This window comes from Diprion similis, chromosome 1, assembly GCF_021155765.1.
Source record: "Diprion similis isolate iyDipSimi1 chromosome 1, iyDipSimi1.1, whole genome shotgun sequence".
Classification (NCBI taxonomy): domain Eukaryota; kingdom Metazoa; phylum Arthropoda; class Insecta; order Hymenoptera; family Diprionidae; genus Diprion; species Diprion similis.
Genome location: NC_060105.1, coordinates 8651268 through 8679087, shown reverse-complemented (window position 1 = coordinate 8679087; position 27820 = coordinate 8651268). Strand labels below are relative to the sequence as shown.

Sequence of the window (27820 nt, the reverse complement as noted above, 5' to 3'; positions counted from 1 at the left end):
TTAAGTATTTCGAATTCGTTTTCATTGGAAAACATCGATGTCCATTGTCCATCGATCCGTGTGAATGTAGCGAATGATTCGAGCGTGTTTATGGGAACATTCGAGTTGCTTGCTCGAAGTTTATTTCACATTCTGTACTGCGTAAAAATATTACATAAAATGTTAATTTAGGTTGTTGGGTCGTTACAGTCCAACTAAAATCGCAACAAATTAAATTTCCTTCCTTTCCCTCCAACTACCAAATATTTCGACATCCGAATTCCTTCCTGCCACTACACGGAGTTTGCCGAGAGTAACCTTCAGCCAACAATAAGCCTCAAGGACGGCAGCAAATCTACAGATGGGATGTAATTATAGCAGCAAATAATCAATTTAACTTGTAATTTTTAAAGTAGCCCCAACTTGAAGCCGTTTGTAATTATTTGTAATTATCTTCAGAGATAGTTCGTATGTATCAGAATTTTTCACTCTCACGAATTTCGAATTGAACAGAATAGAGTCTGTTTTAAAAATATAAAAGAATTCTAAACTGGTAGTTATTCGTTCTAACAACAATTGCTAGGACGATCGTTAACAAAGTGTATTAATCCATCTCCATTCGACTGCTCTAACTTTTCATTGATCTGTCGGGGAGTTCGAACGACAGATTATTACTCAAAATAAACTCGACCGAGTATATTTTTCATTGGTGCTGTTCAGGATTCAAGTACGCATTTTTTGTAATCCAGAAAATCGATCCTACCTAAAAATTTGCTGCTAAATTTAATGATAGAAAAATTTTCAACCTTCTGCGAAAACATCTCTCATTTCAAAGTTAATACAAGAAAACTGTCGAACCACCAACAATATGTGAAGACATAAGAAATATGATAAAATAATTACGATGACTTTAGAAACAGTTCGAAGCTTTTCAGGAAAGTATCTTCAAACGAGGATTCCTATGAATTGCAAATTTTCGAACGAGCCCAAGGCATCGCAGACTTTTTAAGAGGGTGGCGACAGACCGGGAAAACCGGAAATAGTCAGGGAATTATAGCGGAACATAGGGAAAAATGTATCTTTTTATTTTATTTTTTAAATCGTTTTCAAACTTCAACCATGATTAGGACATTCAGTTAAGCTAACTTTCGGAAATAGCATTATTCAATTTCTAATTATTTGTGTTATCCGAAGCAATACAATATATTTTTTCCATACAAATTTACGTATTCAATGTGCAGAATTTCTGGAGCTTTCGCCATCATAAATAATCTTTCCAAAATATACTCAATTTAAGCTTCGTGAGAAAACATCAGGGTATTCCGAATTTATTGAGAGTAGTGAATTTTAATTGAACAAACTTGTCGCCACCTTGCTTCCCTTCTACATAGACAAAAAAAAAACCAAAGAAAGAAAGAAAGAAAGAAAAAAAAATGTCCACCTTTAAAGCAAAGGTGAGAAATGCAGTCAGAGAACGGTCGACGGGCGGGTCTGACTATCGACGTTTCTCGGAGTGAAAATTCTGCAGGAGATTATACAATAATCCAATTTGGTAGGTCCGTAGGGGAGAGGACAAGGGACGGGGTTCGAGGGGTGAAATGAAACTGCGAGGGGATTGCTGGAGAAAAGCTTTATAGCCGTGCGGGATCCAGATTCCATATTAAGTACATGAATCCAGAGGGCCATGCAGTTAGTAGAGGCGACGACGCGAGGTTCGTGGACTCGAATCTTTACCACAGGCGGCAAAAGTGGTGCTCATCAGTTGGCGCAAGCCTAAAATTGCGATACGCCGTGAAACGGACACCGCGCAGCGCTCCCAGCGGCCCTTTCCCATAGCGAAGATCGCGCGCATCGACGAACGAGGAGCCTAGCCAGTAGCGAAGCCTGGAGTCCAAAGTGGTGCAAGAGCCATCGTCGAGTTTTACATTTTCGCTTATAGCTACCGGTGACAACACCCCGCGTATACACGGTGTTCCGTATTACTTGATATCAATCGACTTATAGGCGATAATATTCTTCCCATCATCCGACCGAGAGTCAACCTACGAGAGGATGTCGTTGCTACTGGAAGAAGAACACGACGAGTAAGTGCGCATCGATGTGGTATCCGCACTCTTCGCATTATAGCTAGCCTATAGCTCTATTAAGCTTACCTTATATTCCTATCCATTTCATTCTCCGATATAATCCATCCACCCCTCGATATTTCATTGTTAAATTTGAATCGATTATTGAAATTGAACTGGAAATTTTTATTTCACTGTAAGCGTAGAATATTCAAGGAATTGGTCTACACAGTACTTCGCCATTTCGTGAAATAATTTTTATAACCGTAAGGAATTATGCTGATCGTGTTTTTGCCTGTTGCGAAAAATTTTATACCATTCTTATCGAGCAGCGAGATTTACTCTCGATTGTTTAAACGCGTGTTAGTTCTTACGTTTGTAATACTGTTGTATGTTTATTCGTCGAGAAAAGCCAATCGTGATTAAAGGACAGCAGCAGACGACGTTGTTCCTGGACTGCGATTGGCGGATGACACACGCGTTCGGTCTTTAAACGGCAGAAACGATCCAATCGCGCTGATTGACGTTTTAAATATTTGAAAATAGAGGTCACGCGTATACCGTACATACAAATACAATTGACGAGTGCAACGTCATGACATGGACAACACATTTAACTCGAGGATACGAAAATAATATATCGATGCGTCGCAGTTGGCTCTAAGTAGATTCGTGTAGGCTGATTCCGTTGACTAATTTTTTAACAATCGAACGTCGAATCGTCGCAGCGTGTTACGAGTTCATAACCAATCATACCGTAATGAAATATACATGAAAATTTTACAATGTTTGTATAGTGGATTCCATGCCAATTCAACATGCCATTGCCCCTGACTATTTCTGATGTTGCTGATTTTTCTTCATCTCTCGGTACGAATTCAAACTAATCACCCATAATTTTAATCAGATTTTCATCTCAATCCAATATCGACTCATCAATTTTTGAAAATTTCAAATGCTTGTACAATAAGTCAGCGAAAAAAACAGATATTAATACTTCTGTAAATCTATGTTACTTTATCGTAAGAAACAAGCTTCTTCCTTTTTTTTTTTCTCTCTTTCAATCGTAAGCATTTGAAGTTTTTAAAAATTGATGACTCGAGATTAAATTGAAATAAAATTGTGAAAAAAATAATGGATAGTAGTTTGAATGGCTGTTGAAAGGTAATAAAAGAAAGATGAGAGAAACAAAAAGTGGTCCGGATGAATCAGTTGTCTGGTTGGCATGGACTTCCCCATGTATGTATATACGTACATACACGACACAAAGAACAAGAAGTTCGCAGAACGCTTATACGTATTCAATAAAGTATATATGTACTATAGCTATAAGACGTAGCCTCGTGACATATGTACTCGCCGTCCATTGATCAGTGAGATAAACTCTTCCGGGCCAAACTACACGACAATGTTGTTCATTTTAGATTTTTTTCTTTGAAACCGGTTTCGCTATTGAAAGACTCATTGTTGAAAAATACTGTATTATACGTATACAAATATATATTTATGCATATAGATATCTCTGTTAAGATAGACGGGTTTCCGCGCACAATAATCGGTACGCTGTGAGTGATATAATCTCTGACGGTGACAGAGAGATAAAGAAAAATAATTAGAACAAACGGTGCTTCGTCGATTTCGATGAGAATATTATATACGTTATAGTAAAACCGTTCTGATTTCTCTAAACTTCTTTTTTTTTTTCTTCTTTTTACAATGGATTAAATGTTCTTTTTACCACCGCCTATTTTTCCAGCGACAATCAGATTAAACCTACAATGTAAAATAAAAAAAAAAAAAAAAAAGAAGAAGAAGAAAAAAAAAAACTCTTGTGCAAGTCAATTTCTATTTTTTGATACATCATTTTCGATTTACTATTCAAAAATCATCATAGATTGGCAATATTATTGCTGGCTTCGCAGAAATTATTCATACAGAATCTTTTTGATTTCTTGTAAATTATCAATGTTCAGAATAATTCCACAAAAATTCTTTAAACTTATAATTGTCGATTTAAAATAATCGTTTTGACATATTTTCCAAAAAAAAACTATTCGCAAAATAATATCCAACAAGGGAGGGTGTGAATGGTTGGAATTCGGAAAGCATATATTAGGTGGAAAAATTTTGTCGTGTGTGCAAAAAAAAAATTGCAGGGGTTACAAAAGCCGATCACGAGAGCAGAGCGAGAATTTCGACGATGATACCGGAACGCGCGAGCGTTATACCGCATTGTTCGTCAGAAGCATATATATATAGCGTTCGGCAAAAACGCATTAAATTGAATAGGCATTTGTTGTCACGTCGTCGCGGCGTGAGTTCAAATCCGATAAAAGCGTGGGTAGTAGTAGACGTACATACACATTGTCACTGCACATCGGGAAAACGTATGCATAGAGTGCAGCATGAAACCGAGATGCATTTACACGCAGAAATTCAGGGCATGCGGTAAGCCTTAACAATGTTACTTGACACACGTGACATGCATGGTGTGAAAACAGACACGTGCAGTTTAATAGAAACACATTTTTACCATACGGAGGTTATACATCTTGTTGTTTACTCATAGGATTGTATTACACATTTACGCTGAAAAAAAATCTTGCTAAATTTATTTAATCAAGAAAATTCCCATGCTTAAAGCTTTGAACGATATTGAATATTTGATGCTAAACGACGAAACTATAAGTTGCGTCAAGCATTGCTTTCACCCTATGAAGGGTGGAGGTGAGGAAAAGTATCTGATATGGGTTTTCAACTGAAAGAGTGTACACCAAAAAGCAACAAACGCAGTGGATCAACAAGTAACCAGAATGGCGCTAATAAACAATAAGGCCTCAATCTGATTGGCGTTTTGCGAAACTTTTGCTACAGTAATGCCACTTTAATTGTACTCTGTTTTATCGTCACTTTCCACTCCTGTAGAATAGATAGAGAGATAGTCCTCCTTTATATCTGTACTCTTTATGTTAATCCACATACTTTACAGGATAAATTTTACCACAAATAACAAATAGTATGACTATAGCGTTGGAAACGTTTAATCGAAATATGTCTACGTTTCGATTTAATACAAATTTTGTTACTCGAAACCTAGAACGTCTAAAAACTCAGGTAAATGTAAAAGAATCGACCGTGTAGTTAGTTATTCAGCAAGCGACTGCGGTATACCGCGTCACAAAATGTCTCTTCTCCTGACTCAATTCACCAAAAATCCTTCGATTTTTCAAATCTTTGAATTTTTTTATTTTTTCATTAACGCTTATTCGTTGAAGACTCCGCGTTACAAGTGCTGAAAAAATTTGTCAAGTGGCGGGTGCTCAGTTCACGCCATTTTAATATACACTCCGGTTCAAGTATATACTTATATTCCAATTCGATAAGAGTCTTGAAATACCCCCGAAGTTCAGAAGCTAAATCGATGAAGAAAAACGAACAATCGCCTGCATGCCTATATATACATATATACCTATACACCTATACTATACAGAAAGTGACGCAGAAGTAGAAGAAATGTCGTCAGGCTTATCGACTTTGTAACAATTTGTAACGACAAAGAATACCACTCAATATATATATATATGTCTATACGAAGAAGATAAAACGGTGCAAATTTGAGAAGAAATGTTAACAAGATCCTTTCGAGGGATCGATTCACTTCCAAATATCATCAACCATGGAGAAAACAACGAAGCTGAACTAAACGGTTGTATAAAGGGGAAAAAAAGTAGGGAAAAAAAAGGAAGAAGAATTCTAATCGCTATTCAAGAGTCATTCGTCACGTCGATTTGTGTTTTTGTGAAGGATATAAGGTGCGTCCTGCAGACACCAGCTGCCTATTGCGGCACCACACCCTGGAGTTCACCACCGTGAGGACCGTGAGGTAGCTTGTCGCCTTTACCTCGTCGCCATGGCAACGGCAATCAACCAACCCTCCTTATAGGGTAGGAAAAAATCGAGGAATGTATAGGCGGGAATAGGGTATCGGTAGCGAGGAATCCCATCAAGTGAACCAGATCAAGTGGATCCTCTACCTCGGTCAAATTGTAATTGGGAAGGAGGCGGATTGCATTTCTTTGAAAGACTATTTGGATACGAAATGGTTTGGGAATATGAAAAACCTGCAAGGAACGTCGAGGATTTTTCCAAAACACCATTTCATTATACGCGAAAGATTGAAAGTAATCAAGGATTTTCAAAAATGTTGAATTCAGTGTAAAACTAGAAGGCAGGATGTGAAAAAAATCTCATTAATCGTTCAAAGGTTGACTTGTACGGTATATTCCAGTGTAATTATCGTATTAAAGTGAACGTGAAAGCAGTTTTGCAAGGTTTCAGATTAAACGCTGCTTATTATTGAGAGATTTTTATTTTAAGGCTCTTTGACGTATATACCTGACAATAATTCGAAATTCTATTTTTATCGGAATTGAGATAATTCCTGAACAAATTTATCATCAGAATTGGTTATACATATGCTCGATTTATAAAAGCGCAAAAAGTTACTCGCCGTGAAGTGACTCGCGTTTACTGATTTCTCAAGTTACACATTATTTATATCCACAGGCTAAAAGTAAACCGCGCTTTACGTTTTAATCAACCTAATCAATACTCGCAGTGACTTGCTGTCATGTGCACTGTAAAGCTCTCGGCTTTATTGTCCACACAAGTACCCAGTCCATTATACGCTACGGTGGTACGTGAAACTGGCCTTTTTTTTAAATAGAAAACTTCCAGAGATCGGAATAAAATATTTTTCTCACACATGTTATTTCGAAAATGTATATTTTTCACAAAATCCCTCATCAATAGACGGTAACTGTAATCGTAGAACTTGAATGACGAATTCAAACGTCTATTTCACCTTCCATATTTATCGAAAAATATCTAACAAGCAATGCAAAATGGCAGAAACATTATTCTGTAATTTCAAATATTATTATCCTATGTAGTTCGAGTATTCGTAACTTTGATATTTCAACCCTAATCGCATCGAACGGATAAAACTTCCGATTGCTGAGCATTGACTATCGAGCATATAGCGTATTGTTAATAATTTTTAAGAAAACACCTTTTCTTAAATTCCGGTGTATCATGGAAGGCCAAAATTAATACAACAAAGCGGCAAGAATATCAGAGCAGGTGACCGCAGAAGCCTGATCCCACTAGGGAGAAACTTCGTACTTGTAATTAAAGTTCGCTTAGTACTCCGAGAGCCAAGTTAAACTACGAACCCGCAACTTTAACAACTAATTTATGTTTATACGGGGAATAAGAAATGATCCCACCTTAATCGAAATTCTTTCGGACTACAGATTTTCAGTTGCTTTGTGCGTCTCAAAACAAATGGAAAAAGTCTCAAATTGTTTGAAATTTTTTGAAAAAAATCAGTCGTTTGTTTTTTTGCATTTAGAGTTCAACTTTGAGATGAACCTAAAAATTTGAAAAAAAAACCTTTGCATGCACCGTTCATGATAGTCCGGACTTTGTATTGTTAAATTTTTAAAGCTTGTGTTTTGTATTTTGTTTTTTTTTTAATCGTAACACACGCATTCAAACGGCTTCGACTACGTTAGAGTAGATCAGTTTGAGCCTTGATCTTTCTATCGATTTTTCAACACCGAGATTATCGGTTTTATACGAAAAAAAAAATGATAAACCCGCAGAGAAAGATCTCTCGTAACTCCGGTATTGATAAATAACTATACTATATCTCTTCCTCGATCTCTTCTTCATCTCGTTACAAATTATTCAACGATCCACATCCTCGTACGATTGTATTATAACTAGTATAACGGATCCGAGTATGTTATACACGCAAAGAAAACTAATCGATCTCAATGTCCTCGAAAGAAATTTTTAGCTACCTACTTTATCACCTCTGGTTAACGCATCACTAGCTTCTAGTATATTCAATTGGTCATGAGCGCTGGAATTCTCGATACGATTGATCGATCATTCATTACGGGGCAAACGCATTCCGTGAAGGAAACTTAACTTCGCTGAATAATAAAGGTGACAAAATTGAGCAATATTGAGGTACTGAAATTGAATTTAAAAATTCATCGCTGCCAACGCTTGTGCAACTCAGTGTGCCCTACAATCTTCATACGTGTAAAGAAACCTTTAATCCAAAATGATTCACGGAAAAACGACCTTAATCCACGCATCGCATATTATATACATTCGTAGTAAGGACGAATGATTAAAGTTACGAGAGGAGTTTGAATCCATTTCAGTTTTACAGTATCGTAGCGCTGGAGAAATTGCGATACGTATTTGCTAGAAGAAATTCATAGTACTCGTGCGAGGATCGGTTAAAATGACGGCATTAGCTAAACAATATTTTTAGTAGTCTAAATTCGATAAAGACATAGAAAATCACGTGAGAACGCGTAATGCTTGTATGCCTAAACCATAAGTCACCTGAGTAAGTTTCTTTCTCAAATGTCCGGATCTTTTTTCAACATATTAATTGACGAAATGTTCACGGATCGTAATATGAGCAATAAATTACAAAATACAAGATCCATGAAGTCCTGTTCCGGAAGCTGCTAAATATATTGTGGACGTCGACGTTAGATCTTCAAAAGTATCTTGGAATTGAATACATACTTGTTGAAGCTGTACAGGGTGGTCGGTGTCGATCATTCCGTGCGAATATCTGAGAAACGAAGAGATTGATTCTGTCACTGATAGCTCAAGTTCCCCATGATTCAACCGGAATAAAGGATAAAATCAGACTTGACGCGACAGAATTGACGTAGCTGGTTGTACGTGACGTATTCGGCATCGCGTGTTTCGCCAAATACTTGTAAAATAAATTGGAAAGTTGTACGTATAGTATTTATACATTTCATAAATAACTGAACCGTTCTTATTTTTTTAAACTTCGTATTTAAAAGATAATTGAATATGTAAAAAAAGATTTTTGCACAAAGTTCGTCAACAAGACCGAAGAATAATTAAAGTGAACTCTGAAAGTCATACAATGTTGTGCTTGTTTTTAAAAGTGTATAAAATAAGAAAAATTAAGAAAAAAAAAATTCCTACAGCGTACCGCGGTAATATGGCGAAAAACTGACTATAATAATAATAATTGCACATGATATTAAAATCTTGTCAATTTTCTGCACGCCAAATATGTTATAGAATATAAATTTCTCTTCGTAGTACAAGTGTAATGCGAAATCGACGTTCGATCGCGCAACAAAAGTTTGAAACAATTTTCACAAAACAGTATAATTTTCAGTATCGATACGTATGTATGTACATATGAGTAACGTATGATATATCGTGCAACATATATATAACACACGTACATGTATATCTACACATCCGTTCGTGCCGATTCGGAGTAAACGTAGCTTTGAGTAGTATCAATTACGTAATCGTTGGTTACAGATGGCACGTTCACATCTGACAATGAATTGTTTTATAAATGAAATGTAAGTATATAGACTAGAGATAGAGACAATGGTTTTCCTTTTCAGATATTGAGCGAAAATTATGTATAGAAGAGCATTGATTTATCATTATTAGCGATACGATTAAATGCAATTGTGTACAATATCTGTATTATTTTTATAATATCCTTGAACACAATTATCCTTTACGTATAAGAATATACTGAGGATCAATTAAAAGTACGATAATTAATACAAATAGCTAGGAATATTGATATGTAAAATATTATATGAGTGTATTCAAAATATATTCAACCTTATTATTATTATTATTATTATTATTATTATTATTATTATTCGTTAATGTTTTAAATTTGGACTTTTGAAAATAATCGTGATTGCGGACAAGCCAGTTGCCTGGTTAAATCTTTTAAAGGATATACGTTTGAGAAATAGATTTTAATAGAATGTCAACAAAATCTTTGTGAAAAAGATTCGCGATGCAGAAATTTGACTGTAAATTCTAGAGACAGAGAAATCAAAAAATAAATAAATAAATAAATAAATAAAATTTCATTGTCGTTTACACGTATATGTAGCGATGTGTGTGGAATTTCGCGTAAGAGAATTTTCAATATCAGTCGCAAATTCATGGCCAACGGCTTATACCCCATCTTCCAAGTCTGACAAAATTTCATTTTACATTTATGAAAATTCCTACAGCTCATACTGCAGTTATTCAACAATGCATAAACTCTGCGGAGGATAATTTTCAAGGAGTTAATAATCCCATTATTCAAGCTAAACTTACGATGTGGATATCGCAGCGGCGGCGGCGGCGGCGGCGGTAAAAATTGGCAATCATCCAAACCGTTTATCTAGATCATATATTAGCGAGAAAATCTTATATTTTTAGACAGTAAACCATCCCGAATATAGCCCTGCGAATACCGATCCTGACAAAAGATCGCTAATTATAAGTAATTCGAAAGATTTTTATTTCCGTTCCTAAGCTATCGTATAGATATATATATAATAAATATAATGCGTAAAACAAAACAATTTAATATATCAATAACTTCAACTTTCTCTAGAAATTTTTTCAAAGAAAACTGTTCATTACTTTAAAACTATATGTATTATAAAAAAAAATTTCTCGTAACTATTTTGGAGGAAATTTAATGCTCTACAAAAAAGATTTCTTGTAAAATTTTCCTAAATCTAATATTTATCATGTTATTAGCGAAAAAATAAATACAATTGTTGATGTATACATATATATCAGGCCGACTTGAAAAAAAAAAAAAAAAAAAAAAAAAAATTTCTCACGTACCTTCAAAAAGGTAGTTTTTACCTCAAACGAAGCCTCGTAAAATCGAAACTCTGTAATAAAATTCTAAAAGGTGATTCATGCTGATTGAAATGTTGAAACACTCTAACCGAAATATCTCGAAAACTATACAAGTTGAGAAGCTGTTTTTGGTTTTATTTTGTGGATAGTCAAATTTTCCATAAAAAAAAAAAAAAAAAAAAAAAAAAGGTTCAGACTACTACGCACGCAATCGTTCATCGCGTATTCGATACGAACGTTCAAAGTTTCAAGATTCTTCATTCATTTATTCAACACATTCAACTTGAAATGCGAAGAAATAAAAGAATTTGCAACCAGTGGTAAAAACACGGTGGAGGGGAGTTTGGCACTCGATGTGGTATAAGGCTAGCTAAAGACCCCGTGTCAGTATGGTTCAGTGCAGATCGCGTAACGCTGAACGTCACACCAACCGTTGACCGATCACAGCTGACAGATTCGCACAATAAGTGTACCTTTTAAGTCCTTGGATTTCGCAACGTTTATATAAAAGTGAAAGAAAAAAAAAAAAAAATTGTCTCGAATGCGTGAAGAATTTCCAAATTTTGAAAAATCGTTACTCAAAATTGGTTTTCAAAGAAAAGTACAGTGATATTATTCGAAGAGGAAGATCGAAAGTAAAAAAGGCAAAACCCGATCGTGAGAGCTAGAAAAGGAAACGAGTATTCGCTTGTGTCGAGAATCTTATTATACCGCTTTACCTGCAGCTTCGAACCGGTTTTAAGCAGCAAATATTTGCACTCTCAACATGCCGACTTGCACCTGCAGACACAACGCTCCGTTAGAAGCGGAAAGTGAAGGTGACGGTGCAACCCACTATCATAACTGTGAATTGAAATTGCCGAATGAATCATGCGACAACAACGGATCGAGCAATGGATTTCACGCGGACGTTGAAACGTTGGAAAAAATCAGGTATATTCAAAAAATATTGAATATGCTGAAGTTGTTAGTAACGTCACTGTGACGATTCGTGTTGAAGGGAAAAACTGCTATTTCGAATTGTCTGAAATTTGTCAAAGCGTGATAAAAAAAAAAAAGACAGACACTCGTACGTATGTATGTGTTTTACAAAACCAAGTTTCTTTAAAGGCGTTGGAAATTTGAAATTGGTCAATTTCTTTCCAACGTTTTGTTACGATAACGTTAACGACTTCAACCTCGTTGAATATTGCGTGTATAATATCGCTGAACACACGTGTCGAAATGTATGGGTGAAGTGAAATCACAAACAGAAATGAAAACAATTCGAATACTGTTGTTTTTTTTTTTTTTTTTTTTTTTTTGCTTTTTAATTTCTAATTTTTATAATAAATAAAATAATCAGCTCGCCGTCTAGTAATTTGTATACAAAAAATTTGCATTATTATTTTTCTCTCATCAAAATTTAATTCGGGGATTAAAATAAAGGAAAAAAAAAAAACCAAACAATATTTTGACCGATTGAGAAGAAAGAAAAAAAAATGAATGATTATTTCGAGGACGATGATATTCGCATATCAATTCTATAATCTTGTAATATTTCGACAATGGAACGCGAAACATTTGATACGAATCGCGAGGTAATTTTCGCAATCGATCTGATTCGAATGAGTTTATCGCTGTTTCTGAGTTCAAGGAGGCCTTGATCGTTGTTTGTTTATTTCTTGCAAACACTGCAAATACACAATTCGCATTTCGACAAGCACATATTTACAAAATTACAACAGTTTGTGCGCATCAGAAGCAATCTGTAATGGGAACAGATTTTTTTCTCAAAAAATTTAAGGAATTCTGCAAATATCTTGTTTTTACGAAGATACTTCAGATACATATTAATTGTTTAAGTAAAAGACTGTGCGATAAAATATTTTTACTCACGTCAGGAAACTAAGATTGCTTTTTAATAAAAAGATAAATTAAAAGTTTTATACGAAGATATTCAAAGTTTGATTTGGTTGGTTCTTTTTTTTTTTTTTAGAAAAATATGTAAGTAATTAACATTTAAATGTAAACAAGACTAAATAAGTGACAAATACGAATGATTGTTAATAAGCGTAATTTGTATTGCATTAAATTAACAATTTTATGATTTTTTCAAAGTTTTACAAATTTCCCGAATAGTCGAGTATTCTCGAAGAAATCCGAAACCCTAATTATAACATCACTGCTATCCGCATCGGCATGACTTTTGCATCGAAGTCGAGTCCATTATTTTCATTCGTTAAACAAAGCGCAATTTACCCTTATCTTGTAAAAAGTAATTGTGTGTACATTTTACGCCAGAGGTATTTTTTAAAGCTAATTCATCTTTCCCACCGAATCACGAAATTTCAACTTCGACTTTATATTCACAGCTGCGTTTCTAAAATGAAAACAAAAAACCGTATCACGCATCTTCGTCACAGTAAACGTAACCGCATTACGTAAATTCCACGTAATTGATCAGCCGTCGTCTTAAATCACTATTACATGTAGGTATAGAGATACTCCTTAACAACAAAACTGTAAAATATCATCTCCTTAAACACCCGACAAGTTCTGCTACAATATATTTCCATCAATATATTTACTGTGCAATTGTTTCACGTAGAGAAAAAAAAAGATTAGATTTTACTAAAAACCGTAGAAAAAGAGACACGCAACAGAATTTATAGTAAAAAATACCCATGAAAACAATATTTTTTACAATAAATGTAGCAGATTTTACTCAGCACTCAGTGTTATTCGCTGATTTTACAGTAAATTCTGCATTAATTTTACAAAGTAGGTATATTTTCGCCAAAAAAAACTCCAATTTTCCATAAAATCATCTCTTTTATTTTCTCTCCGTGCGTATGATCTGAAATTCACTTTTTATACACCCATCGTCAGAGCTATGATTTTCATTGTTCCAGGTACCCAGATGGTTCGGTCAGGCTTAGGAATCCGAACATCGAGCTTATGGACCAAGACATTTTGTACCATCTCGCTCTTGGAAGTGGTTCCCACGACCTGGTCGAAATGTTCGGCGACGTTAAGGTACGACCGAAAAATTATCATCCCTGTATTAATAATTTCACATGACGTCACGATACAACAATATAATATCACGCGATTAACGATAAACGCCAATAGCATTGTACGTTTGATTATTTTGCATTTCAATCCGCATATTTATAACTTTAGCGCAAATTAAACGATAAACACAGAAACGTGCGTTTGAAAAAAAAAAAAAAAAAAAAAAAAAAACACATGAAGTTTATGAATAAATTGAAAAAATAAATGACGAAAATTATCACACCTTTGCGATATTCGATACTATAATATATAAGAATGGCGAAGTTATCGCAATTCTTAGAATTAAATCACCGGCAAATAGGTATTAAATTTACTGCGACGAAATCTGAGCTTCGCCAATAACTGATAAGTCTATAATAATAATAATAATAATAATAATAATATCCATACAATTCATTTAAATGGAGGACGACGTTTCAAACATTCATTTTTTCATTTTTGTACGTGATTTGTTTAGTTTTATTTATTTACTTATTTTTTGTCCCGCGATTTCTTTCTTCTCACACCGTATAATTATATATATCTATATATCGCAATTTGCTAGCGGCGAAAATTTCGCGATTGCACAGCTGCGCTTATATACCCTCAGCATACGTATGCACACATGTGAAGACTGTGAATACGATATGGATAACACGTATTATACACACAAAAGCACGTATATAATTAAACCACTGGCGTACGGTTTCATCGGATAAAATAATACCGCTTGCGATATAGGAATATAAAAGTAAACTTTAGTCTTTGAGAAGAATCAATGAGAAAAGAAAAAAAAAGAGCGCGTACGGAATGGCAAAAACCGTAACACGATACACGAGTTAATTGCTAACTAACCAGAAAGCGGAAATGAGAAATCTGAAAACCCCGGAAACACGTCTATGATTAATATATAATATCTTAGAACCAGGATTCTGGTCTAACTCATCAAAAAACAAACATAATACAGATAAATAAAAGTCAAACTTTGAATGAAGATTAGTGTTCTTGTGCGTAATATATGCAAAGATCATATAATGTGTATTAATGACGGGTAATTTCCTTTGGAGAGCATTAATTGCACAGGTTTGCAAGCAAAAAGCTGCAAACGTTTTTTTATTCTATATTTTTTGTTATTTTTATAGAGATTTTTACTCACTGAAACCGGGAAAAATACTCTCGAAGAATTTCACCGAGTAAGGTTTTTTTCTTGACCTAGTGTCTGTAATTTCATTTTCACGATTAAACTAACGTCTAACTCAAAATCTGTTATCATATTCTAGATTCTAAAATCTTATGAAAAACTAATTTCTAACTTTCATTTAACATAAATTATTAGAGTGAGATTCAAGAATAAATACAAAAAACAAGACAGAAAATGGGAAACGGAAGCGTTTTCGGAGAAGTATGAAAGAGAATTGAAAAAGGTTTCATAGACAAAAAGAATGAATACGAAATGTTAATTAAATTTCATTTAGAAATTGTTTGCTCAATTTTATAAGAAATGTATGTATATATGTATGATTACGCCACTGGCAAATTCGCAACATACGTGACGTAACGTATCTACTTTATAATTATTTGTTTTTTTTTCTTTTTCCGTTTCGTTTCATACGATTTCTCCAATTCACTGAGTTAACTGCCCCTGTCATAGCCACGTGATCTCTGCCTAATTGCTCCTCATCTAACTTACAATTAATAAACACGTATTTTGTTACATGAACCTCGCAAATATACACACGCAATTGCATTTCGTCATTTTCGTTTGATTAATTATTCCGATGTCCATTTTTCTGTGCACTTTTACAGTTCGTCTGCATGGGGGGAACGCCGAAGCGAGTCGAACAGTTCGCAAATTACATAATGCAAGAAATCGGTCACAAACTACCATGCGGCACAACCCTATTTGACATCAGTCAATTTTCCTATCGTTATTCAATGTACAAAGTTGGCCCTGTTCTCTCAGTGAGCGTGAGTATATCGCCCAAATACCATCCGGAAATTAAGACTTACGATATTAATGCGTAAAAATTAAATAAATATAAATAAACATATATGTTAATTCGTTTTTTTTTTATTTTTATTTATAATATACAGCACGGCATGGGCATTCCTTCGGTCGGGATACTGCTTCACGAAATTATAAAGCTCATGTATCACGCCAAAGTGAAGGATCCGATCTTCTTCAGGATCGGAACCTGCGGCGGAATCGGCCTCGAAGGTGGTACCGTCGTCATATCCGAAGAGGCTGTCGACGGTCTTCTCAGGCCGTTTTTAGAACTCGTAAGTTAAACGTCGCGTCGTTTCGCAAAAAGTGTTAAAATATATTTGTTTTGGATATTCGATATTTTTACCTTCGGAATCCTGGTCATTCTGATTTTCGGTTTTTCCAATTTTTTACACTCACTCATCGAGTAAACTACGTTGTTTGAGTACATTTTAATTTTCCAACTTTCACTTTATTCTCCGTACTTTTGCTCTACGGAATTTTGCTCTATCGTATTCAGAGTTCATTAAATCAACGTACAATCGAAAAGTTGCAACGATTTTCCCTTCATCGAAAGGCAATTAATAAAAATAATCAACGTTACGATCAAGAGTATCTGATAAAAAAGAAAAAAGAAAAAGAAAATAAAAAGGAAACTTCACAACAGATTCGTTGAGAATGTAGAACGATTAAATTGTCATTAAAATCCTTACTTCAATACAATTCCACCATGATAGACATTCGTGAAAATTTCAGATGCTAACTTGGTGTATGTATTTTTTTTTTCTATTTCAGCCAGTCCTAGGTAAAATGATTCACAGACCGTCAAAACTAGACAAGCATTTAGCGCGCGAATTAAAGGCGATGTCACGACCCGATCAAGAGCCGTACGACACAGTGATTGGCAAGACAATGTGTACCTACGATTTCTACGAAGGTCAGGGACGTCTCGACGGTGCATTCTGTGATTTTTCCGAAAACGAGAAGATGGAGTATCTGAACAAGGTCCACAAGGCTGGGGTTGTTAATATCGAAATGGAAAGCCTGTCTTTCGCATCTCTAACCCACCACGCCGGCATTAAATCAGCGGTCGTCTGCGTAACTCTACTCGATCGACTCAAAGGCGATCAGGTAAGTTATTTTATTGATAATAATACATAACGATAAAGTCCTTAACTTAAGGTCAGTTGTTAGACTGACAGAAAAATTCACTTAAGCATATTCTCTCGGCAGATTTAACTTTGTATTTGTTCAATTTCTTACATTTCTGTTACTGAATATGATATACAAATATTATTGTGATTTTAACATTGAAATTCTGATATCGAAATTTTATTTTCAATTTACAGTTTTTTTTCTTCTATCTATCACTTAGTGATTAAAATTTTAGTAGACCGCTGGAGACATTTTTTTCTAACCATGTATAAACGAGCTTTTACAAAAAAAAAAAAGCTGAGAATCAGTAGTTTCCGGGCAAAATCGACTAGATTAAAATCACAGAAAATGATACGCTGTCGAAATCGCAGATGCGAACTTTTTAAAGTAAACAAACAAATAAACAAAAATACAAACTTGAAAGCAAAGTTAAAAACATATTAAAGAGGTCAGCCGTGTGGGTACGTAAAAGTTCATTAAAAAGTACGTCATCGTTATAATGAAAAGATAATCTCCCGACCTTTGACGATGCGACGATTGGAAGTAAGCGATAATAGATAACAACGTTAACATTACGAAATATTCGCACTGCGGCTAATATCGAAAACATTTTTTTTATTTACAAACAAAAATTACGACGCAATATTTTTACTTCTGCCTTCGTTATTTATCTAAAAAAAAAATAAATATACGCTCTAAATTCAAGGTCAATTTTATTCATCATTGCTCTAGGTAATGGCGCCAAAGGAGGTATTAGAAGAATGGCAGATTCGTCCGCAGAAATTGATATCAAGATACATAAAGCGATATCTGCAACGCAAAGGTCGTCTTTCGGTCGAAGGACACGGATCGATGTGCGTAAAGAGTCCCCGTCGTTTTAAGCTAGTACAACAAGAGTCCGAGACCTACGATTAAGCAACAATTAGTGCTTCCCTTAATAAAAATTAATTATTATCATTTGTAATCACCAACAGTGAATTGTTTCGGAAGACGCGTTTCTGATAGCGCAACCCAACGAGAAAATTTTCACTGATCTGAAGCAATAACCTGATTGAAGAAGGTCTTTATCCTCGTCGTCTTTAACATTTAACAATTATTTTTTTTACACCATAATCAGGTATATGTACGAAAAAAGATTCCCTTTATTATTTATTTAAGCCTAACTGCTTATTAATTCTTTTCCACTCTCCAACTTATATTTATTTCTATTTATTCTTACGTTTTATTAACAAAAATTAACATCATTCTCACCTTTTATTTCTTTCATTAATCTAACGCTACTTTTTACAATAATATATAATAAAGGACTGTACCATCAACGGCCTCTTCTGTTTCTTCGCTATATTATTGCGTATAGTCAAATAGTTCATTCGTCAAAGTGACGAATGAAGAATAGTATTATAGTTGATAAGATGAAAAAAATTTTACATCACTTTTTATTTATAAAAAAACCTAATATCGTAAGTGAAAATTCCAGTGACTATATATTATATTATTTTCGATATTCGACCAAGATGAAAGCCTTTACTATTACTATTATTGTTATTATAATAATAATTATTATTACTATTATTACTATTACTATTATTATTTATACTTCGGAAATTAAATAAAGTCTTTTCTTAGACGAAAAAACGAAAGGGAAACAATAAAAAACACGATGTGGTTCCTTTAGATGCATATAATGATTTTACCATCCAAATGTCTCATCACGGGTTGCGCTATGAGTGACGTGAGAAGAAAAGAATGGTGACTTATTGTTAGTGATTTAAAGCTTGTAATTGGTATGCACTCGTATCAATAATTTATTGCAACTTACGTGTACCGTTTCCCCCGAGACAGAGTAATAATCGCGTAGATAAATTGTTGTTTAATTTTTCGAAAAAGAGAGAGACACATTCTAAATTTTTTTTAATTTTTTTTATTGTTTTATTATAATTGTATGTAATATGGTAGGCATTATAGATATTCTCGTTACTTCAAATTGTTAACCAGTGAAAGAGAGAGAGAGAGAGAGAGAGAAATCTAATCCAATATACGTTATATATATTAAAAACAACTGCTAGTTTTCGATTAAAACTTCATCGCCGATGTGTAAGATACTCGTTAATCTATATTTACCAAACATGTATTATTTCCACAATTACGTACAAAATGCAAACTGGCACAAATTGGTAATTATCAATCTCAGTTTAACAGCTTTTTTACATTTATCTGAATATAATCTAAGAGGGTAGAATTATAGATGGGGTGTATTAATTATTTTTAATTACTACACTACACGTCGACTCTTCCTCAAATATTAATTTTTTAATACCTGCGTTTCCTCCCCGTCAAAAAAAAAAAAAAAAATTAAAACAAATAATAAAAGAACACCCGCAATGATTTGCAAAGAAAGAATCCTCGCCGGATTGTGATAAAATATTGTCTGAAAAAAGGCGAAATTTAAAAGTCTGTCAACGCGATAAGAAAAACTCAAACGCTTTGTACCCTGTTCGAAGTTATTATCGTTAGAAGCGTTCGACGAACATCGACAAATTAATTAAACTCCCCTGAAAAAGCCATCCTCGTAATATATAAAAATATTAAAAAAAAAAAAAACTCAGTTAATTTAATTACATTCCAGTTAATTTATAACCAAGTGATATGATGGATAGAGCGGAGTGTATATTTCTCGTTTTTAATTAAAATACACGCGTTAATAGGCCTGCAGCTATAATTACGCAAAAATCTGATACCCAATTGACGTTACATTACGTACAAAATTCATATATAAGTATATTATATACAATAAAAACCTGACCCACTTATGGCTTGAAATTAAAAGCTTGCGTAGTAGAAAATTTAGGGCTTTAGACTAAATACCTATAAAATAATTAAAGGTGAGTATATACATACATATATATATATATTACAATGATCAAGAGATCTAAGAAATGTCCACTGGGTGAAGGGCTTGACGCATTGCACGATATCAGAGGTTGTTTTTATTTTACAAATGTGTAGCTGATTAAGAAATTGTTTCGACTCAATACTGTTATAACGTGTATAATCATTGTTGCGTACGAATTATCGAGCGCGAATTATAATTAATTATATATCGCGTATTCTTAATAATAGTGGGAAAAAAAAAAATTTCTAATCACATAAAATCTGACCGTTCAAATTATTCGGTCTGCAATATTTAACTTCCGTACCGGTCGCATGCGTCGCAATAAATTTCGACAAATACCTAATAGAAACACAGCATTGCCTCGAAATATTTATAGATATTAATGATTCACTGTTTAAAAGTTTTTAATCATATATCGAAGAATAGAAATAAATTTATTAATATCAAGAAAAATAAAGATATAAAATTAATGCCGGTCAAATAAGCCGATTTTTTTTTTCTTTCTTTTTTTTCTACCAACACTTCTCTCTATAGAAATATATTTTAAAACTTCAATCGTCAGCCCTCAAGACCAACACTTTTCATGGCTGCCATTGATGCGTTTTTCAATATTCTACTAACCTACATATATATATATACATGTAACATAGAGCAATTGATACGATAAAATTTAGCAATTTCATTCGTATGTTAAACTAATTATTGAATCATTATAAAAGAAGATACTGCAATTATCTTAATAGATTTTCAGCCATGCATTCGGATAAATAAACGTGTTTTCGTTGATTGTTCATTTGTTATCTGTTCTGTCTCGTGTAACATTTTTATATATACATGATAATTTGTTTTATAAACAACGACATATCTGTGATGCATATTGTTAAATGTTACTAGACACGTGAAGTAGAAAAGAAATCTGAAGAATAATAAAAATAAAAAAATAAATAATGAGGAAAAAAAAACACCACAAGTATTAAGATTGAACAAAAGGAATATATAATGTTAATTTTGAGTAAAAGAAAAAATCCGTAAACCTGTTAACGTTGAATACTTGTACTAATAATTGTAATAACGTAACATTATACACCTTCATATTGACTGTGTACTTCGTGTATAACATTGTTACTTCACTATAATTATTGATAACATATTATTATACCGTATATGTACAAATATAATAATACAATAACGTACACACACACAATATACATATAGGTACATGTATATTGCGTATATTATAATATACTATACGTTTCTAATACACGTCTACACTTATATAATATTTAATATCAATAATATACAATACATACATACATACATACATATATCTATATACATTAGACTGTATCAAAAAAATTGCCTATTTTTTTTGTTGAAAAATATACTGAAAATATTGTTCAGGATAACGAAAAAAGGCGCCTGTTAAAATGGGAGCTCTTAATTTTAATACTAAGAAGTGCCTCATCGCGATTTTCTACTTTCCATAAGAATAACATGGCAAAAATGGTTCTTGCTCCTTGCGATTTTTATAACTAGATAACGACGCGTCGTACAGAAAATTCAGAAACATGTTTTTGTAGGAAATTGAACGTTCTACAAAAAAGGTCTCTTGTCATTTTACGATAAATCTATTCATTCAAAAGTTATTTGAGGTCAAACATCAGCAAAGGACCTCAAATAACTTTTGAAAGAATAGATTTATCGTAAAATGACAAGAGACCTTTTTTGTAGAAAGTTCAATTTCCTACAAAAACATGTTTATGAATTTTCTGTACGACGCGTCGTTATCTTGTTATAAAAATCGCAAGGAGCAAGAACCATTTTTGCCATGTTATTCTTATGGGAAGTAGAAAATCGCGATGAGGCACTCCTTAGTATTAAAATTAAGAGCTCCCATTTTAACAGGCGCCTTTTTTCGTTATCCTGAACAATATTTTCAGTATATTTTTCAAAAAAAAAAATAGGCAATTTTTGTGATACAGTCTAATATACATATATATATTATGTATGATTGTGCGGCTCGAATATTATTGTCATTCTGGTATATTGCAATTCTATTATATAATATACCCAACTATCAACCTGGCATAAATCACACACGTTATATGCACATACACATATTCATAACTAATAATTTATATATTAATCTTGTATGTATAATTCATAGTTCGACTTGTCCTTTAAGTCCCTAATTGTATAATATATATAAATATATATTATAAATATATATATATATATCTTGTTCCACAGTCAGGCACATCTTTTTCAATCTAAAAAACATTACATTACATCTTGTACACGTTAATATACATTAAACGAAAGTCTTCGTAATAACGTAAATGATAATTGTTCAGCACACATGCAAATGTAAAATTGCAAGTGCATGTGTTTTTCTTGTTGGGGGGGGGGGGATGCGAAAAGAAAAATTATTACTTAGTTATGATTATTAATATACCAATGCGACTGGATAACGGTAATGGCCTGGTAAAAATCACACTGGAATATGACGTTGTCGCGATGGTTGAAATTGTTATTCATTGTGTTATAATATACAAAAGGACAATAAAGGGATCTACTTAAAAAAAAAAAAACGAAATTATCATATTTTTCGCACTTTCTTATGAAAACCACAAACCGAACACATTATTAAGATAATGGATTATAGGGGGAAAAAAAAAAAAAAAAAAAAAAACGGCTATCGTTACTTGCGGTTATTCGAATTTTTCCGACATTCCACGATATTTTGAAAAATTTGGCGCCGGGAGAAGACAAAAAAAAAGTTAATAATAATAAAAAAAAAACAGAAAAAAAAACACCGGGATTCCGTGAAGAGATTTTGCTTACCGATAGACGAATCAAACCGAAACAGTCTTAGTTCGCAATAACGAATGAAGGTGGGGGTAAAAGCGAGATCTAACAGAGTCAACCTTAACGCCACCTTCGACACGCAACATATCGACATAAAATGCGATGACCAGTTAAAACTGACTGATTGTGAGCGGTTATGAAAGTAAAGAAAGTCCCCCGCACTAAAGTAGCAAACTTCACACGGTACGCACACAGATCAGACATAAAGAAAAACGCATTCACAGGCAGAAAAACCGAGTAACCAACCAAAAAACAAACTCCGTTTGTCCTTAATTATAAATTTACAAGGGAAAAAAAATAAAAAATAAAAAATAAATAAAATAAAATAAAATTCTGACAAATCATGTGTTATTATTGAGAAAAACGAGTGATGATCAAGAGCGGTCGGCCAGTTGATAAGAGAAAAAAGAAGAAAAAAAGTCAAAAATCCAATTTCAAAGATTTCATATCCGACGCTAAGGAAGGATATTAATTAAAAAATTTACGGCGTAAATTTACAATCCAATCGCTGTGACAAAAAATTGTTAATTCATCGACAATGGCAAGTTTTGTATTGAAGGTTAAAACAAAATCAGGTCAAAACCTTGTCAAAGGTTTAACAGGTAAAGACAAAGTTTCCGAATTAAAATCCAAGCTGTCAGACCTGACGGGAATACCTCAAGTCGCTCTCCACATTCTGGGCGGCTTTCCACCCAAAGCGTTGGATCTAAGCAAAGAAGACGTAGCGCTGGAAGATTCTGGAATCACTTCCGGCGACACGCTGATCGTTGAAGAAAAACAACCGCCTGTTAAACCGAAGCAGCAATCGTTAGAGCGTGAACATCACACGGTTGCGAGATCTCATATCATCGACACCGAAACTCTGAGCGATAGTCCCGGCGTTCTAATGAAAAAGATCGTGCCCGCGGATAATTCTTGCCTTTTCACCAGCGTCGGATATGTCCTTAACGGTAAAACTATTTTCTATGTATAAATTAAACTGAAGTTTTCTAACACTCGTATTATGTATATTCATCCATCGGTTTTCAGGAAAGGTCGATACAACCTGCGCCAGTTTCATGAGGGAAATAATTGCCGAAAGCGTTTCGGCTAATCCTGAAGAGTATTCGGAGGCGATACTTGGACGTCCTAACGGCGAGTATTGCGAATGGATAAAGAAGGTCGACTCTTGGGGCGGTGCGATAGAGCTGGCGATACTTTCTTGGTTTTATGGATTGGAAATAGCCGTAGTTGACAGTATTAACGCTATCATAAACAGATTTGGCGAGGATCAGCACTATGCTCAAAGGGTCTTCTTAATGTTCGACGGTATTCACTACGATCCTCTTTACTTGGAACCGTTGGACGTAAGTTAATTATTTATTTACGTATGTGACGATACGATTATTTATATTCTAAATTTCGTTTGTAAATCGAATTAATAAAGAAGAAGCAGCTGCACGATTAGTTAACGCGAATTGATTCATAAAAAGTAAAGACGAGTGCAGAGATCGTAAGTTTCGATGTTCGAATCGAGGCTACTTTTTGATAATCTTGAAACAAGGAAATAACCAAATAATCTATATTATATCTTGAACAGGGTGGTAGTATCCAAACAATTTTTCCTGCGAGCGACGACAGGCTGTTGAGACAAGCTACGGAATTGGCGAAAGAAGCTAAATCCAGTCGTCAGTACACGGACGTGCAAAAGTTTACCCTGAAATGCATGGAGTGTAACGTTATGCTAAACGGGCAGCTAGCGGCGCAGCAACACGCGAAGGATACGGGTCACATGAACTTTGGAGAAGTAGTTGCCTAGCGCCAAATACAGCAGCCGGTAATTACCGGTAAAGATTGTTTTCAATTTACTGCCAAGCCCTATGCTCTTCAGTTATTTATTTGATTAAATGCGCCGTTAAGAACTAATCGCATAAAATTCAAAGGTCAAACAACAAAGTCCAAGAAATTACCACTGGCAATCAATATTGAGATTAATTGAAACATAATTCTTAGTCTCGCACTATGAAAATGTTGGGATGTTAATAGGAAAGAAAGAAAGAAAGAAAATAGGTATTCGACGTAACGACGCATGCATAGTCTGACGGTTCACGTACGTTGTTTGCACTTGCATATTTACCGCTCACAGTGTGATTTGGAATTGATCGATATATCGCTACTTTTTTTTGCACCCTTTAATTGAATTGTTGTTAAACAGTATTTGCCATTTGTTTGACATTTGAAATTATAAATATGTGAATAATAATAATAATGATAATAGTCGTATCGTACTAAATATTGAATTCGAAGACTTGATAAGTCATGAGACGTATAATTCGAAAGCGCAGCGATAGAAATTTTCCTTACCTACAACCATGCGAGGTTGATATAACAGGAGAAAAGAAAATCTCAACAATTATGTACAGTGTAAATATATGATTCTTATAGAATTAAGCATGCACGTCTATGTCGTAAATTATGTGGCAAAATTTGAATGTAAATTATTTTTTGTGTTTCAGTTGGCTCTTTATGTGACAATATTTAAAAAGACATCGTACTTATCAACTTCACTGTTATTTTCCAATGCTTAAATAATCTATTCGTCTTTCTTTATTCTTTGCATTTTTTTATCCTCCTACAATTTTTCACGGTAATCGGTTCACACCCAAGAGCGATAAATATTTCTGTACAACTAGGTAAATTCGATGCCTCGCGACACTTAATCACTTGCGATGTATAGAGTTTGAATCTAATTTTGTCAGCATTTAAAGCTCTTTTTATCAGCCTGATAAACTTTCCAAATGGGAAACTGCGTTTCGAAAGCTGTTTTCTAAAATAAATAGAATCGTGTCTATAAATTCATGTGTCAACCTCTTCTTCTTGAAAAATATATAAATCAATATTCGTAAATTTGTGTTGAGCCCACATATTGGCATGCAATAAAAATGATAATTTGCATTATTCAAACGCTACGACTGATACATGAGTACATGAGAAATGATATCCGGTACAAATAAGACTCACTGTGCAATGTGCAAACAAACGTGACTGCCAATGCGTGCTGTGAGTGTGTGTGTGCGTGTGTGAGCGTGTGTGTGTAATTATTTCGGAATATTCAAAGTGTGCAGTGTTATTAATTTACCATATATTTGCCTTGCAATTACAGCCGCCTTATAGTGTGAATACTTAAGCGAATACGTAGATTTCATTGGTATTTTTTATTTTTTTTTTCCTTTAGAACGATCGATAGACGTATAAGACTAACCGTTATACAAGCAGTTTACAAACTTTGAAATATTTCTTTGTATAATATCATTGAAATTCCAACTTTTCAGAAATTATTGCAAATATTGAACTCGTCTTAACACGTTTACCAACGTTCTAGGAATGATAAATAAATACAAAATGACTGGACGACCGAAAGCTCACCGACCCAAAATGCAATTGAAGAGTGAAAATTAAACGATAATGTTAAGCGCAATTTTTATTGTGAAATATACGTTAATATAACGTGATAAATGTAGTGGTAGGAAATCTGTTTTAACCACATTTGTTACACATCACTATACCCTCGTGCAATGTTTACTACAGAGAAAAAAAAAAAAAAAAAAAAAAAAAAGTAAAAATGCTCGATTGCCAATCGCAATACTATCGTCCAAAGTTATCGCACGTAGACAAATTTGCGTATACATATAATGCTGGGTTTGGTCGCTTTAATTTAATTAACTCGAAGTACTCAGTGAGCTTCACTGCCGTACTTTACTATGTAAAAATAAATGTGCTTAGTAAAACGAGCTACCAAGGAAAAAGCAATAAACTCACTTTGTTATATTTTCACCTCCCATCCCAGCTCGCGACTTTTTCCAATCCACCAATTGAACAGGTTTCCTGCAAAGACTGTTGCACATGTCCTGAGAAGGAAGCTGGACCTGGGCAAAAATGCTAAAATTGACTAACGCCTAAGCTAATAAAATCCGAAAATAAATCAAACGTTTCAATAATTCACATGTTAGACAATTTGTAGAATCATAGGTATGAAACTGAACTTTCGAATTATATTATTTGAAATTTTTTTCAACGGATGTTTTATTGCTGACTTCAGCTTCAGCTTCATGTCGAAAGACTGAACCTTGTTTTTATACATATATATATTTTTTTGACATATACACTAAATATGTACCCATTTGTTGCGTGTGATTATAACTGTTATATTTCGAAGGAGATTTAATTGGTGATTGAAATGTATATAATTGCATGTATGCAATTCGCACGAAAAGTTATACAACAATTAAATGATATATGAATTGAAAATAGAGAAAAGTGCATGTGATTTCCCCATTTTCACAAAACTTTTGCAGCATTTTCAACTATTCGGATCATTAAGTTCAAATGCTTTGAAATTCATTTGTTGCAATGTGTTGTAAAATATTCCAATTAATCCCAACATAGCTGTATAAATTGAAGTATGGTTTGAAGCATTTTAAGTATAAAACAAAGTTGTTTACACAATCTAATATTAATTCGTAATTTGCAGTAACATCTAGGAATTAGATTGATTATAAGATCTATTGTGTATCGCACGAAGCAATCGATAATCCCACAAAAGAAAATGTGATCTTTAATTTGTAGAGAACGGTTTAAAGCGAACTCCTTGATTCCGTAGAAGACGAAATTTAACTTGCGTCGGAACTTGAAGTATTTAAAAATTTATAACTCAAAAATAAGTCAAAAAATAAAATCACGATCATTGAAGGAAAAACGACAATATTATCGATATCGAGTATAAATAAAATAGTTTCACAATATAAAATTCCAAATTTTTTAAATTCAAATACAGTAGTAATCTATATTTTTGAATAAGAAAAAAGTTCATCTATCGCTGTATTTGAATGATTACAAATTTTATTAGAATCGCTTTGGTCAAATTCGATTTTCGATTAAATCGTTTATTTGTAACATAAGTACCTTAGCATCGGTCGCTCCGTCGAACTAAGCCGACTATTGAAGAACAAGTAAAACTGTTTTACCGACAAAACTCGTCAAGTTCTAAATGATATTAAAAACGAGTTGAAGATGGCACTAAATAACATGACGTGCATATAGACG

The 27820-nt window shown here is 33.7% G+C and overlaps 2 protein-coding genes across 4 annotated transcripts; both read left to right on the top strand.

Annotated features, from left to right (window-relative positions):
• The first annotated feature begins 1857 nt into the window (after positions 1-1857).
• Positions 1858-17963, top strand: LOC124407403 (uridine phosphorylase 1). 3 transcript variants are annotated; one of them, XM_046883719.1, is made up of 6 exons: positions 1858-2063; positions 13697-13820; positions 15645-15806; positions 15933-16118; positions 16618-16953; positions 17710-17963. In XM_046883719.1, exons 1-6 carry the CDS (start codon positions 2032-2034, stop codon positions 17890-17892), a joined length of 1023 nt encoding a protein of 340 aa, XP_046739675.1. In that variant the 5' UTR covers positions 1858-2031; the 3' UTR covers positions 17893-17963. The 3 variants fall into 3 exon arrangements, with proteins under 3 accessions (XP_046739675.1, XP_046739589.1, XP_046739502.1); XM_046883633.1 differs by lacking the exon at positions 1858-2063 and adding an exon at positions 11439-11735 and having other exon boundaries at positions 16618-16957; positions 17714-17963; XM_046883546.1 differs by lacking the exon at positions 1858-2063 and adding an exon at positions 11447-11735.
• Positions 17964-22875: 4912 nt separating this feature from the next.
• LOC124404958 (ubiquitin thioesterase OTU1) lies at positions 22876-26299 on the top strand. The gene is made up of 3 exons (XM_046879520.1): positions 22876-23688; positions 23768-24084; positions 24318-26299. Exons 1-3 carry the CDS (start codon positions 23277-23279, stop codon positions 24534-24536), a joined length of 948 nt encoding a protein of 315 aa, XP_046735476.1. The 5' UTR covers positions 22876-23276; the 3' UTR covers positions 24537-26299.
• The last annotated feature ends 1521 nt before the right edge of the window (positions 26300-27820 follow it).

Excerpts from the sequence above, each read along its gene's own strand:
- LOC124407403 (XM_046883633.1), top strand. The coding sequence starts at position 11,569 with ATGCCGACTTGCACCTGCAGACACAACGCTCCGTTAGAAGCGGAAAGT. Across the intron at positions 16,119-16,617 it reads TCAGGCCGTTTTTAGAACTC|CCAGTCCTAGGTAAAATGAT; the intron begins GTAAGTTAAACG and ends TTTCTATTTCAG. Across the intron at positions 16,958-17,713 it reads ACTCAAAGGCGATCAGGTAA|TGGCGCCAAAGGAGGTATTA; the intron begins GTTATTTTATTG and ends TGCTCTAGGTAA.
- LOC124404958 (XM_046879520.1), top strand. The coding sequence starts at position 23,277 with ATGGCAAGTTTTGTATTGAAGGTTAAAACAAAATCAGGTCAAAACCTT. Across the intron at positions 23,689-23,767 it reads CGTCGGATATGTCCTTAACG|GAAAGGTCGATACAACCTGC; the intron begins GTAAAACTATTT and ends ATCGGTTTTCAG. Across the intron at positions 24,085-24,317 it reads TTTACTTGGAACCGTTGGAC|GGTGGTAGTATCCAAACAAT; the intron begins GTAAGTTAATTA and ends TATCTTGAACAG.